This window comes from Rana temporaria, chromosome 3, assembly GCF_905171775.1.
Source record: "Rana temporaria chromosome 3, aRanTem1.1, whole genome shotgun sequence".
Lineage (NCBI taxonomy): Eukaryota > Metazoa > Chordata > Amphibia > Anura > Ranidae > Rana > Rana temporaria.
Genome location: NC_053491.1, coordinates 363,783,861 through 363,798,985, shown reverse-complemented (window position 1 = coordinate 363,798,985; position 15,125 = coordinate 363,783,861). Strand labels below are relative to the sequence as shown.

The 15,125-nt window shown below is 42.4% G+C and overlaps 1 protein-coding gene across 2 annotated transcripts in view; it reads right to left on the bottom strand.

Annotated features, from left to right (window-relative positions):
• Positions 1-15,125, bottom strand: part of LRP6 (LDL receptor related protein 6) — a 150,874-nt gene that overhangs the window by 102,719 nt on the left and 33,030 nt on the right. For both annotated transcript variants that reach the window (XM_040345378.1, XM_040345377.1), the window contains exon 3: positions 8,026-8,223. In XM_040345378.1, the coding sequence (XP_040201312.1) occupies positions 8,026-8,223 (198 nt within the window). The remainder of the gene's footprint in view (positions 1-8,025; positions 8,224-15,125) is intronic.

The following is a 15,125-nucleotide window of genomic DNA, read 5'->3' as shown; positions in this document are numbered from 1 at the left end:
TCAGTAATCCGCAGCAGGATATAAAACCATACATGGAAGAAAGAAAGAAAGATCGAAGTGCTCTCCATTTCAAAATTGCAAAAATTTATTGAATAAGCATAAAACTACTCACAAAGATCCGATCGATCAGAACATTACACAGACAGACAACAGGTTTGTTTCACAAAAGGACGGCAGCAGGTGACATCTGTGTGCTCCTCCCCCGTACGCGTTACGTTTCCACAAACTTCCTTACGCTGAGGACGTTCATGGAAACGTAACGCGTACGGGGAAGGAGCACACAGACGTCGCCCGCTGCCTCCCCTTTGTGAAACAAACCCATCGTTTGTTTTATGCTACTGATCGATCGGATCTTTGTGAGTTTTATGCTTATTCAATAAATTTTAGCAATTTTGAAAACGGAGAGCACTTAGATTTTTCTTTCTTCCATATATGGTTTTATATCCTGCTGTGAATTACTGAGGGACCTGATAAGACAACTTGCCATCGGGTGTATCTGCATTTCTATAAAAAAAACAAGGGTGCAACCAGCGCAAAAAAATATATATAATATATAGATAATTGAATATATCATACAAATATATAAATCAAAAGTTACAAAATGTACAACAACTAAATGTTAGATATCAAATATATGGAATATAAAACAAAGTCCATATGTGATGAGATTCCACCAAGTGAATGAGTGCAAGGTATCAAAACATGAATTTGTGACTTCTTCCGTGTAATGACCCGCCACCGGTAGAAATGAAGGCTTCCTGAAACAAATGAACTTAGGGGGACATATGCCTCCAAAAGTCAAAACAAGCTTGCATGAAATATAGTTGCCAACAGTAGATGGAAGGATCGTGATATTGTGAACATCATAACCTCTGATGAACGATTCAAATACAGCAAGGCACACGATGGAAAATTGAATCCCAGAGCTGGATGAAAGATGTGAAGAGACCTGGAGAGATGATGCATTGTCCTACTTTTCTTAAGTGTTCAGCTTGCATTTATTTGGGGAGGGGGGGATCAATTTATTCATTTTGACACATTTTTGCGCTGATTGCACCTTTCACTATTAGTATTGGTACATTTACCAAACAAGCAAGGCTGACCTCCTAATAGTGGGGTCCTGGAGTTGAGGTGCTAAGATGCCCATGAGGCGGGGCGATTTCACATTGAGGCCATACTGGAACAAATTGGACACTTTTTTTGAGACTGCACAAAGATTGTATGTGACTTTCACAAAATTATGAATGCTTTATGTTAAACATTTTTAAAGGATCACATGAAAATCATTAGGATGATCTATGATTATATATGAACGGATACTTTTTACACAGTTATCAGCTGTCATTACACAGCTGATCACATGGTAAAGAGCCTACGTCCACATACAGAAATAGAAGGGACAATGCAAGTTAAATAGTCTGTGTTTAGTATCACTTGAACACCGATAAAGGGCACAGTAAGGGGTAGGTATCTATAAAACGTACAAGTATGATATGCATACTTGTATTCTGCAAAGAGTTCACCTCCATCAATAAAGGTTTAACACCACCTCATGTTCTCCCATTTTAAGTTAGCTTCTACTGCACCATCATTCATGATCAGGGGACTGAAGGGAAAGAGGTCTACATCACAATAGGTACACACAGCACATGCAAAAGTGATAATCTGTAATGCAGTGTGTAACAAGAGTGCCAAAACAGAATCAAACATTTAAGCACACAAAGAGACATACTTTATGTTATTACAACTATGTACTGAGCGGTTTGGCAAGATGTCCAACTTTTCTTTGAACCATTTCAAATGTTATCAATAGAGGCACACGTTTGCAGAAAACTAGTGTATATTTTAGTATGTACTTTCAACTAAACTGTACTATAGGTTCAAAAGTGCAACAAAATAAAACCTGCCCATTTCAGATGCTCACAGACCTGTACAAATCTTGCTCAGCTTGCTGTCCAGGATTTCATTCACAGGGGTCCCAATTACACATACAAGCTGTTACATACGCTTTGCCGATTTGTATTCATGTCCCTAAATTGCTTCATAAATGTCCCGCAAAATATCTTGTGGCTCTTTAAAAAATAGCTTCTCACAAATCTCCAGGCTGTATTCTCAAACACTAGCTCACCCAACAAAACCCCTGACTGTATTCTGAGTAAGCCACAGCTACCTTAAACATCTGGGCACCATATGCACCCATCATCAATTTCTGGAGGCAATTCTGCCAGGACAGGGCTTTAATTTTACAAGCATTGTACCTCAATAAGAAAATATGAATCTTATTTACAGTACATACTTTAACAGGAAAAACATACATTTATATAGAAGCACAAAGATTAAACTTGAAACATCTGGACATGAAACCCAAATTAAAAAAAAGAAACAATACAATATGGCAAACTCAAATACTATGAGGATGCAGACCACAGATGCCCTTCAACCTCCAATACACGATCTTTGCTAAATAGTTAAATAAAATTTCTGACAGGAAGACGCAAACAAAAAGCTACTGTAGAGAAACTGGTTGCCTCAGGCTTGTAAAGAGATCAGGAAATGATTGCTATCAGCATAATATCCTACAGCTGTGTAAACACAAAAGTAAGGCTGCTACACAGGATTACTAGTGCTGAATTTGTCACCCAATTCTCTTCATAACATCATCCTCCACATCAAAACCCTGACAAGGCCCCATCCATATAACAGGCCAAATACGTCAATAATCCTAATACAGCAGGTAAGTAGTGAGCTCTCTACCAGTGGTATCAAAAATGTAACCATCGCAATACCAGACAATTTCACCCCATTTCTGCCAAGGCCATTTTTAAAACAGCCAATATACAGTATGGATCACAGGAGTGCGGTTCATTCAGCGACCCATTGTTAGCCAACAGCGGGCTCAAGCCCACCGTCAGCTGACGTCACTCAGCCGGTCCAGGCTAGGTCTGGTCTTTGAGGAGGAGCAGGAAAGTTGCAACTGGGATCGGTGATGCAGTCATCTGATTTTTTTTCTTTCTTTTTTTTTTTAAAGCCACACTTCTAGAGGTGCACCAAATGGAAATTTTGGTGTCAAAACCAAAAATTCAAGACAACTCAGCCAAAACCAAAAATGCCAATTTTAAAAAACATCCCTTTAAATTCTATGTAGGTCTTCACACTGATTTATTTTGCTTCCATGTGGTAAAAACCTTGCTTGCTGCATTTTTGGTCCATTAGAAAAAACCACAACAAAAACGCACCTCACTGAAATGCTTTAAAACGCAGCAAGAACGCATCGATTACACACCATTGTTGAGTTTTTGATGCGCTTTTTGAGTCACATGACCCATGAAAAACACACAAGCACAGTAAACTCATAACATTTTTGGTACCATTACTGCACTTTTTTCTTCATCTGTAAAATGCCGAAAATATTAACGGCCGCTTAAATTTCAGTGCATCTCTAAAAAAAATTGCGCCGTCACACTCTGAATGACAAATTACTCAGTCATGCAACACTGTATCCAAATTATTTTTGTTCATCTACTAGTTAAAACTACCTTCTCCACGGATTAATGCTGCGGTTGTCCAAGGGTGGCTATATTGCTCCCTCATAAATACAGCAGAGGAGTGAATGTAGGGACAGGTGGGGCGTTACCCACCGATCACCAGACAAAATTAAGGAATTAAAGCTTTAAAAGAAAACCAATGCACCCGCATCCAATCTATACATCTAGAAAAAGTAAATGTGCTTAAGCAGTACACCAAGGTATAACTTTTGTCCTAAAGTGGTTGTAAACCCCACTTAGAATTTTTTTAACCTATAGGCAAGGCTTACCTGTAAAGAAAATGAATGGCTCCTAAACGTGCACAGTTTAGGAGGGGGTATTCACCCTGCATGCAGCCAGTGACATCACTGGTGCATGTATTCTGAAGGTCTGGCATACCTGGGCGGAACTTCAGAGCTTTAATCTGGTAACCCAGGGCTCCAGCGTGCATGCGTGGGATTGCTGTAATCGCGGCTCTGGCCAGTCACAGGGCTGAAGCTTGCAAGCCCAGACGACAGACGAAGGGGGGGGGGGGGGGGGGGGTACATGTGAGCTCTCTCATCGGGGACCTTAAAGGAACTGGAGGGCTTTGTTCCATGTTCGATGAAACTAGCACATTATGCCATTGCCTTACAGGGTTTTTAACATTGAACATCCGTGGTTTACAAGCGCTTTAAATCCCTTCTGGAAAAATAGCAGTGAACTGTTTGGGCACTTCTGTTCCTTAAGGGCTCATTTACAGTTGTGGGCAGTAAAACCCTGCAGTTGAATCGCATTTTTACCGCCTTACCACCAACTCCCTATATAACTGGGAAGGCAGTGGTCAGGGGTTGTACTCATGACAAAGCCACGACGCTTTAAATGACTGCTGCAATAAGAATTTTCCCCATCACAATCAAGCGAATGAGGCCATACTGCAACCACCCTGCAACTGCGTACAACGCATATGGCTTCAGTAACGTCGTCCAGCATTTAGAGGGTTAAAACTGGCAAGGAGAAGGTTATACAATCTTTTTTGACCGGTACCCACTTCCCAGTAAGATCACCACACAGCGATCCAAGACATAGCTGACCCCTCCTTCTCACCCATGCTGCCCTTTGGGACCTGCGTGTGTCCCAGAATATAGCGGGACCATTCAGAAAGTGCAGCGTGACTTGTACACGCGCAGTAGGAAACCGGCTGTGAAGCCTTCAAGCTTTCTTTACTTGCAATTTTGGCGCCTGCAAAAACAATGGTAAATCGCCGCTAAAAATAGCAGCGCTTTACCACCAACGCCTGGTGCTGCTCAGTGTGAATAGATGCACCTACTTCTTGATCATCCCTGTCTGTTTCTCACTTTTCAAGAACCCAGCATTATAGAAGCAACAGGTTCTTAAAGAATTACCGCTAGTTGCAGATTAGGAAACTGGCAGTAATTCCGATGAGGTGGGGCATGTCTGTGCTGAAAAGCTGTCATTAATATTAACATGACCGCTTCCTGCACAGTGCTCTATCCCCAGCCCATTCAGTTGTCACCTGGGAGTCTCTGCAGCTAAAAGTAAACAATGCAGCCAGACATAGTGATATCATTACCCTTACATGGCAATGTCCATATCTGAGAAATTACTTGTGTACTAGGGTTACCGAAGCCTGATGGGCAATTAAAACATTAGTAGCACATCAAGTCTGCCTTACTTTTGACCGAGAGTGCATGGCAGATTCCAAAGCTACTATTAAACTAAACAGTCTATGGATACACCCACTGCTATGCACTGTGAATCAACAGCCAGACAGGCCTCATGAAGAACTAGTTTCTCAGTTCGCGCAGTGACCAGGGAGGGAGTGCACAGAGGAAGGAGGATCCGATATTGACACTATGTCTCCCGTGTGGGCACCAACAGATACATGAATCAGGCTCAAACACCAAGACTACCTGTGCAGCAATATGACAGATCTCTAAAGGGTGTCTATGACATCCTTAATGAATTTCCCAGATAGTGAGCTCCTATTTTCCTCTTTAATATGACAGTAAGAGTATTTTTGGCTCCAAATTTCCAAGTGTATGGTGTCAGCCCTGCCTACCTCATTTTTTAAGCAATACGAAAAACGAAGCACCCCTCCTCATTCAGATAACAAAATGCTTTTAAGGATATATTCAGCAGAAAAAAAAAATGAGCAAATAAAGAGAAGTTAATGGTTTAGGTTTACATACACTTTAACATGAAATCTGTACTACTGTTGCAGCCTTCTGCCTTTGTAAATACAAGTTCACTGTTTTTCCATTTCAATCAAATGACTTTGGTTCCATTCACATATGAGAATTGGACTGCATCCGATCTGCATGATGACATGTGAATCAAACAGGCTTTCTATGGAGCCGGTTCATAGATATGCGGTGCAGCGGTAGGCCCTTGTCCCCAATGTTGATGGGGACAACGGCCTCTTCACCACAACCCTGGCTAGTGGTTGTGGGGTCTGCGGGGGGGCGCTTATTGGAATCTGCCCCAGATCAAAATAAAATCATGCAGTATTGTGTACGTTCTTGTGATTAAGATGTGATCACCTCTAGTGTGAAATTAAAAGATTTCCAAAAATGCATTTTAAAAATATGTGCTTTGGGAGAAAAAAAATTCAGACTTCAAAAGATGAAAAAAGATTAAATAAATCTCTACTTCTTATGTTTTTACCTGAGCTAGTTTTATAAGGGCCTGTGTTGACAGGCATTTCCGATCGAGTTTAAAGTGCATTTCCACCTTTGCAGGCAAACTGGGATAGCATCTATCGTTTGTATGTGATTTGGGGGATGTGGGTACTCCAGTGGGGCTAGTGCCTTTTAACCACTTGCTTACTGGGCACATAAACCCCCTTCGTTCCCAGGCGAAATTTCAGCTTACGGCACTGCGTCGCTTTAACTGACATTTGCGCGGTCGTGCGACGTGGCTCCCAAACAAAATTGACATCCTTTTTTCCCCACAAATAGATCTTTATTTTGGTGGTATTTGATCACCTCTGCGGTTTTTATTTTTTGAGCTATAAACAAAAAAAAGAGCGACAATTTTAAAAATATATATATATATTTTTTACTTGTTGCTATAATAAATATCCCAATTTAAAAAAAAAAAAAAAACTAATTTTTTTTCTCAGTTAAGGCCGATACGTATTTTGACGTATTTTTTTTTTTTTTTTTCTGGTGATCGGTGTGTAAAAAGCTATAAAACAGCTCATACTCACTGATCACCAGCCGGCTGTAGAGATCCGCTCTCCTTACTGACAACTTCTGTGTGAGCAGAGGAGAGCCGATCGCCTAGCAACCGGCTCTCTATTTACATCACATAATGGCCGTGACTGGACACGGCCGTCATGTATTCAGGAGGGCCAAATCACAGAGCCCTCGTGCCGATCGGAGATGTGCCGTGTCCGGGTGACACGAGCGCATCAGGATAGCGCCGCTGCGCGGGCAATCCCCCTCTTTTTGAGGGACGTTCTTGAATGTCCACTTAGAAGGAGGAAGTGCCCACACGGCCGTAAATATGCAGTGGCCGGGCGAGATGTGGTTAAGAAATAAAAAATTTAAAGGAAAAAAAAAAATGCAAACTGCCCCCATGCTCAAAGGCAAACTAATGTGCAGTCCCAAACATGTTCAAACGATTGTCCCACACATGTGAGGAATCACCACGAACATCAGATCTTACTTCTAGCACTAGGCCTTCTTTGAAAATCTAAGGTGGTAACATGTAAAGGATTTTAAAGTGTCACCTATGGATAGTAAAATTTACATTGTTTGAAGTGTGACATGTTTGGTATCTACTCGACCTAACATTTAAAAATGTTTGCATTGCGTTTTTTTTGCATTAAAATACCCCCAAAAAAAAAAAAAATATATATATATATAAATTTATGACAAACCAAGGCCATTAGCACACCCCAAAGCCCACTGACACATGCCTTAAAGCGGTGGTTCACCCTCCATGACAACTTTTTAGCATAAAATGAGGCATAGTAGCGCGAGCTACAGTATGTCTGTCTATTTTTTTATCCCCGTACTCACTGTGCACTCGTAGAGACAAGATTACGACTCCCAGCGGGGAATGGGCGTTCCTATGGAGAGGGAAGGTGATTGACGGCCGGCTCTGGCACGTCAAACTCCCCGAAGACAGCCGGAACAGGTCTCGGCTCTTCACGGCGCTATACGGCGCCTGTGCACAGACTATGCACAGGCGCCGTGAAGCGCCAAGTCCTATTTCGGCTATTTCCAGAGAAGCGTGACGTGCCAGAGCCGGCCGTCAATCACCTTCTCTCTCCATAGGAACGCCCATTCCCCGCTGGGAGTCGTAATCTTGTCTCTACGGTTGCACAGTGAGTACGGGGATAAAAAAATAAAGACAGGCATACTGTAGCTCGCGCTACTATGCCTCATTTTATTAATAGGGTGAACCCCCACTTTAAATATTACCTATTTGATTAAACTTCTAGAACAGAACACAGCTGATAAGCCCTGCAATAAACAGCTCCAGCACTTACCGAAATGTGCCATCCAGGTTGGACTTGTGGATGAAACTGAGTTTTGCATCAGCCCAGTAAAGCTTCTGCTCTTCATAATCCAATGTCAGGCCATTTGGCCAATATATGTCAGTCTCTATAATAACAGATCGTTGTATCCCATCCATCCCCGCACGCTCGATCTTTGGCACTTCACCCCAGTCAGTCCAGTACATGTACCTGAAAGACAAAAAATGCATGGTAAAAAACAGTGAAAGAAGGTGGCACTATATTTCAACCGATCAACAGTATAAAAAAGGTACACAAGAACTATCAAGAAAGTACAAACACCTGCAATATATAGAAGCATTGGTAAATAACAAGTAAATTAACACTTTAAAAATTCCAACCTGCTACAGTTTCCTTAAAGCTGAAGTTTTTAATCTTATATTTTGCCCTTACTTGTTCCTCCAACTAGATAACACAACTGCTAGAGAACACTGACCTTCAGACATGCCGCTAAATAAACAAGATATCTGTCCGGATTATCCAACAGGAATTGTGTGATGACAGGCCGTTTGTACGCTCCATCGGACAATTGTTGATGGATTTTCCGGACAAATGTGGAATAGCATGCTTTAAAATTGTCCGCAAACAAATGTGTTTTGTCGGATTATCCGAGCGTGTGTACACAAGTCCTTCACACAAAAGTCCAAATAGCATGCTTGGAAGCAATGCTCACCATAACACAACATTAGCAGAAGTTGCCTAAAGGGTGGCGCGAAAGAGCTGAAAAACCACAGTTTTGCTTTTGTTGGCTAGCAATTATTTGCAGTTTGTATGCAAGACAAGTTCATGGCCAACGTCCTTCGGACAAAAAAGTCCTACTCTTTGTCCGCAGAAAATCGGATCGTATGTATGAGGCTTAAAGGGGTTGTAAAGGTAAATTTTTTATTTATTTGACAACTAGCTTCCTTTAAGCTAATACAGTGCTAGTTCACTTACCCGTTCCTTCGATTTTCCTTCGAAATGTCACAAAACACTTTGTTACTCTTCATGAAACTTGTCACCGTCATGCAAGCCATTTTGCCTGGTGGTGAGTGATCGTGCTCGCCCCATCCCTTGGACTATAGCCCTGCGTGGAGACGCTCTCAACATTTCACAGAGACAGGGGCTGGGGGTTAGTGGGTGTGTCTACGACACTGCAGCGCCACCTCCCTTGCCTTAGTTTTACTAAGATTCACTGCCCGCCTTGACTCCGCCCCCTTGCTGTCTTGAGACTTGGATTCCTAAAGCTGGGGAGGCGAAAATGGGTGTTTACAGTGGGCGGCGTGTGAACGAGAATGTCGCTTGTTCCATAGGCACGATTGAAGAAAAATGGCAATGCGCATGCGCGATGCCGCTAAGCCTAATGGGAAATGTAGTTCCGTGGCTGCCGTGACGTCGCTTTAATGCATGCGCACTGCAAACCCGGAAATACAGCATAGAAATGAGAGAGGAAAGCAGGAGGAAGATAAACAAGTACTGATTTCACAGGTAATTCATTTTTTTTAATGGAATGAATAACATTTATCGATATATGTATATGACAGATTACTTATATGTAAAAAAAAATAAAAAATAAAAAGTACCTTTATAACCCCTTTAACACTCCATCATCCAGTTCACCCAGCTGACAAATCCTCCCCCAGCAGACTGTGTGTGTAATATATTATATCACCTACTGCTATACTAAACCACTCCCCTGTCCCCAGATCAAAACAAACAGGCCTAGCTCACAGTATAGGCCTGATTAAATTTACCTGCGCTGGCAGGTTACACCAAAAACCTACACTAGCACCTACCTAAGGTAGGAGGGTGCTACATGTATACAATAATATTCATATCGTACGTAGACACATTCTCCTGCCAATCAATTTTTTTTTTGTCCATTATGTGCCAAAATTTTGACAGATCTGACCCACAGCACAGCCCTGTCTGGTCTGATTTTTAAGACACCGCCATACTGCGGCAGGTCGGCAAGTTCCCGCGAGCCATTGTAGTTGAAGTGCTTAAAGCATATATAGCTGCACAATGGCGTACCTTGGGTTTTGTGATTTTCAAAAGCTGTCTGGTTATGTTTCATAGCTTGTAAATATACATCGAAGTACAGCAAGCACCTACATGAAGACATGAAAGTACCAAGTCTGACCTGGCTGCATGTGCATAGAAAGTGTTAACATCACTTGTATATGAAGAATGGGGCTCGTCTCCAGTATGGGGATTATGTCACCAGTAAATGCCACAGACAATTACCCTTTGTTGCTGACAAAAAGTTCAGCCTTGAGAAGACAAGTTGAAACAGACAGTTGCGCCACCTCCAATTAGCAAATCATTAAAAGAAATCACCCAGCTTGTATAGTAAACCACAAAATTTGTTCTCCAATGAAAGAAAGAGCAACACAAAAAAAGGCTCCTCTCACAGCCACCAATCACAGATCAAGGGGTGGGTTGACGCTAGAGTAGTGCAAGGTGAATTTTTAACTAAAAAGAAAAAAAAAAAAAAAAACTATCTGCACCTGAAGTTGTTAGAAAGATGAGCTGATTTTCAGCATGTCCCAGGCCTAGAAACACATAAAATTACCAACTGGTTAACAAAAAAGGGGGGATGGGGGTCGTCAGACAGTTGTCAATGTTTTTAGTCATTTGTTTTTGTGGTATTCCAGACTAAATTATTTTTATTTTATTTTTTTTGCTGTGAAAATGACAATGGTCCCAAAAATTTGTCAAAATTGTCAGATGTGGACTCGATGCACTGCGTGCACTGTGTGTACTGATGTATTTTCTTTTGCTTGTCGGCCCGCGCGGCCTTATCCCTGTTTTACAAATAAAAAAATTTAAAAAAAAATTGTCAGATGTGTCCGCCATAAATGTTGCAGTCACGAAAAAAAGAAAAAAAAAATCACTGATCGCCGCCATTAGTAGTAAAAAAAAAAAAAAAATTTATAAAAATGCAATAAAAACTATCCCCTATTTTGTAAACGCTATAAATTTTGCGCAAACCAATCGATAAACGGTTATTGCGTTGTTTTTTTTACCATAAATAGGTAGAAGAATACGTATCGGCCTAAACTGAGGAAAAAATAAATAAAAAGGTTTATATATTTTTGGGGGATATTTATTATAGCAAAAAGAAACAAATATTGCATTTTTTTCCAAATGTCGCTGTATTTTTGTTTATAGTGCAAAAAAATTAAACTGCAGAGGTGATCAAATACCACCAAAAGAAAGCTCTATTTGTGGGGGAAAAAGGACGCCAATTTTATTTGGGAGTCATGTCGCACGACCGCGCAATTGTCAGTTAGGCTGCATTCACACCTTGGCGTATTTACGCCCGACTCTCGTGCCGCTGGAGGGGCGATTTTACATTGTTTTCTATGAGATGGTTCACATCTCACGCCGAAACGCTGTACGCCTGAAAACAAGTCCCGGACCCTTTTTTTCAGGCGGCTTTCGGCATAGACAACAATGTGTTGTAAAAAAAAAAAAAAGGTTAAAAACGACCAGTTTTGTCGCGGCAAATCGCGGTACAATACGCCGCAATTTGTTGCGGCAACATACGCAGCGTTATAGTGTGAATGCAGCCTTAAAGCGATGCAGTGCCGAATCGCAAAAAGGGGCAAGGTCCTTAACCTGCATAATGGTCCAGGTCTTAAGTGGTTAAAAGCAAAATGGAAGGATGAGGCAAGTGAAGGAGGACTGCACGAAGGTAAAGGAAGCTATTCAGGGAAAACATTTTTTTACCACCCCTTTAATGATGAAAGAATAATCTATCAGTTTTAAACAGGTGATGGGTGAATAATGCAATACCACAAATGGTACTACAGAATGTCGTTCCATCCAGCCAATTGTTATGCAGAGAACATTACAAATACAAAAATCTGAAGAAAAAAAAAAAAAGGGGGGGGGGGGGGGGGCTCTTCCCCTTCAATGTTGAATTCTTGCCTTTTTTTTGTTGCTGGTTAGCTTTGGATAGTGTGGGAGAGAAAGGTTTCTTTTATTCCCCCAGCGTTGGAATAATATATTGCCCCAAAGTGAGGGGGAATCTCATCTTTCACATTAGTGACAAGAAATGGTGCCCCCTTGAGCATTTCCCTCTCACTCTACCAAGACGTGGGGACTCTACTGAGGCATAGTAGGAGCCTCTCATAATGGGCACAGCCAGGGTGCAGACCTGAAAACTCCATACAGGAATGATGGGTACACCAGCAAAATGGGTACAGTAGGTATGCCGAACCACAAACTGTGCAAGAAGGGTGGAAACCCCTTATGGGCTCAGCAGGTATGCAGACCTGTCACCAATACCAAGTAAATAGGAGATTGAATTTTCAGGAGACACTCACACAATTAAATCAGTTGCATGGACAGAGTTTAAAAGCAGCTTTCGATATACTTTACATAGTTTGTTTGGCCAAGCTTGTTCCTCACCAACATGTGAGGCCGCTATATGTGCGGTATAAACTATGTAGGTCAGGCTACATACAGATTATTATTATTAGTCAGGATTTATATAGAGTCAACAGTTTACGCAGCATTTTACAATGCAATAGGGACAGTACAACATTACTGTTCAATACAGAAGGAATAGGAGAGCCCTGCTCATTGAGCCTACTAAAGGGAGGGGGGTGCATACAGCACACTGTGGGCCAAATCCTCAAAAGAGATACGCAGGCGGAACTGCTGTTCAGCCTGCGTATCCCTGTGCCTATCTTTGGAACTGATCCACAGAAGGATTTTTCCAAAGATAGGCATAAGATCTGACATCTGTAAGACACTTACACTGTCAGATCTTAAGATGCAGTACCGCATCCGCCGCTGGGGGCATTTCGAGTCGAAATGCTGCTTTGCGTATGCAAATGAGTACTTAGGCAAATCCACAAAGCTTTTTAGCTTTGTGTTTTCTGCGTAAGTTACGTTTTGCATGCGTAAAATTAGGGATGCTTTTACAAGGTGTAAACGGTTTACACCTTGTAAAAACATACCTTTTTTTCGATCGCCGCTATTTTTTTTAAATTTCAAATTTTATTTTTCGCCGCGTAACTTTTTTTTTACCCGACGCAACTTTATTGTCCCGTCGCAATCCACAAAGCCCGACGTAACGTAATTTCGCACGCTGCCTGTCGGGAAAAATGACGTCACACGCATGCGCAGAACGTCCGGCGCGGGAGCGCGCCTCATTTAAATTGTCATCGCCCCCTGGATGAGAAGACCGCCTTGCGACGGAGGCACTTAAGTTACACAGCCGAAAATTTCTAGGTAAGTGCTTTGTGGATCGGGCACTTAGGTAGAAATTTTCCGCCAGTGTAACTTAACTGCTAAAAGTTAAGTTAGGCAGGTTTTTTGTGGATTTGCCCCTGTGTTCCAAGTTCGAGCCGAGACTTCCTGTCTCATACCTGGAACAGAGTATCTGATCGGTGCTCAGGCATTCAGAGAAAGTAACGTATTCTAGCAATCAATACAAAGCTTCCTCTGATTGGCTGAGTCAGAGGTTATGACATCGGCCGCCTCTCTGACTCCGCCAATCAGAAGAAGCTTTGTATTTATCGCTAGAATACATTGCTCTCTCTGAATGACTGAGCACCGATCAGATAAAATGTAGCAGAGGCCAGTAGAGTCTATACCACACATCCAGCGGCCTCACAAGTGAAACTGGTTGTAAACCCTTAAAAAAAAAAAAAAAAAACACCTGCAAGACAAAAAGGCATAATAAGCTGCATAGCACACTAGTTCATTATGTATTACTTACCTTAGATCGAAGCCCCCGCAGCCATCCTCGACCCCCCCTCCGACCGCGGACATCTCTCACGGAGCTTACCTCCGGGTATTGAGGCTCCTGCGCAGTGATTGGCCGGAGCTGCGATGACGTCACTTCAGCACATGTGCGCGGGAGCCGCCGGTAATGGCACATCACAATGTGCCATTGCTTCAGTGCCGATCACTTCGGCACATGCAGACACAGGGGGATATCTCCTAAACCGTGCAAGTTTAGGAGATATCCAGGGTCGCTACAGGTAAGCCTTAAGCAGGCCATACACCAGGGTTTGACGAATCTAGGAGCCAGCTAAAAAAGTTAGGTGCCAGAAAATGCGCCCTGTCCCGACGAGCTCGCACGCAGAAGCCAACACATACGTGAGTAGTGCCCGCATATGTAAACGGTATTCAAACCACACATGTGAGGTATCGCCGATCGTTAGAGCGAGAGCAATAATTCTAGCTCTAGACCTCCTCCAACTCAAAACTGGTAACCTGTAGAATTTTTTAAACGTCGCCTATGGAGATTTTAAAGGGTAAAAGATGTCGGCTGGCCCAAACCAACTATGTAAAGTGTATCAAAGGCGGGAGTTCAGCTTTAAAAAGCAGAACAGCATCCAGGCACGATCACTGCCGGTGAGGTTTGCACGAGTAGCTGTGGCCACTGACAGCCTGTCATTTCAGTGTACATGGCTTGATGGCCTCTGCCATCTGCATGCAGCCCTCAACCCCAGCAGCAAGAATTAAACCCCTTTCACACTGACACGTTTTTCAGGCGGTTCAGCGCTAAAAATAGCGCTGCTATAACGCCTGAAAAATTGTGCCCTGCAGGCTTCAACTGAAGCGGTGCGCTAGTAGGACCGCTTCAAAACTCCCGCTAGCCGCATCTTTGGAGTGGTATAGGAGCGGGGTGTTTACCGCTCCTTCCCATTGAAATCAATGGAAAACCGCGGTAATACCACCCGCAATGCGCCTCTACAGCGGCACATTGCGGCCGAATATCACGGAAAATACGGCGGTATATCGGCGCTAAAAATCGCGCCGCTATACCGTCACCGCACCTCCACTGCCCCATGTGAAAGGGGCCTTAGACTGCTGCTCTAATTAGACAATTTAATACTGCCCAATCTAAAATTTGTGCTTGGGATTCCATATTTTAACCACCAGTCATGTCAGGTACTATTGATTTGACTAATGATTTACAGCAATTTTAGATATCACTGCAGAAAGTATAGTTTCATACAGGACAATTTGGAGATTTGTGACATAAACTGGTGTGAAAACTAGTTATCCAAACCCAATCCAAAACAGTATTACAAAACAGAATGTATGAAAACAGACAACATGACAGA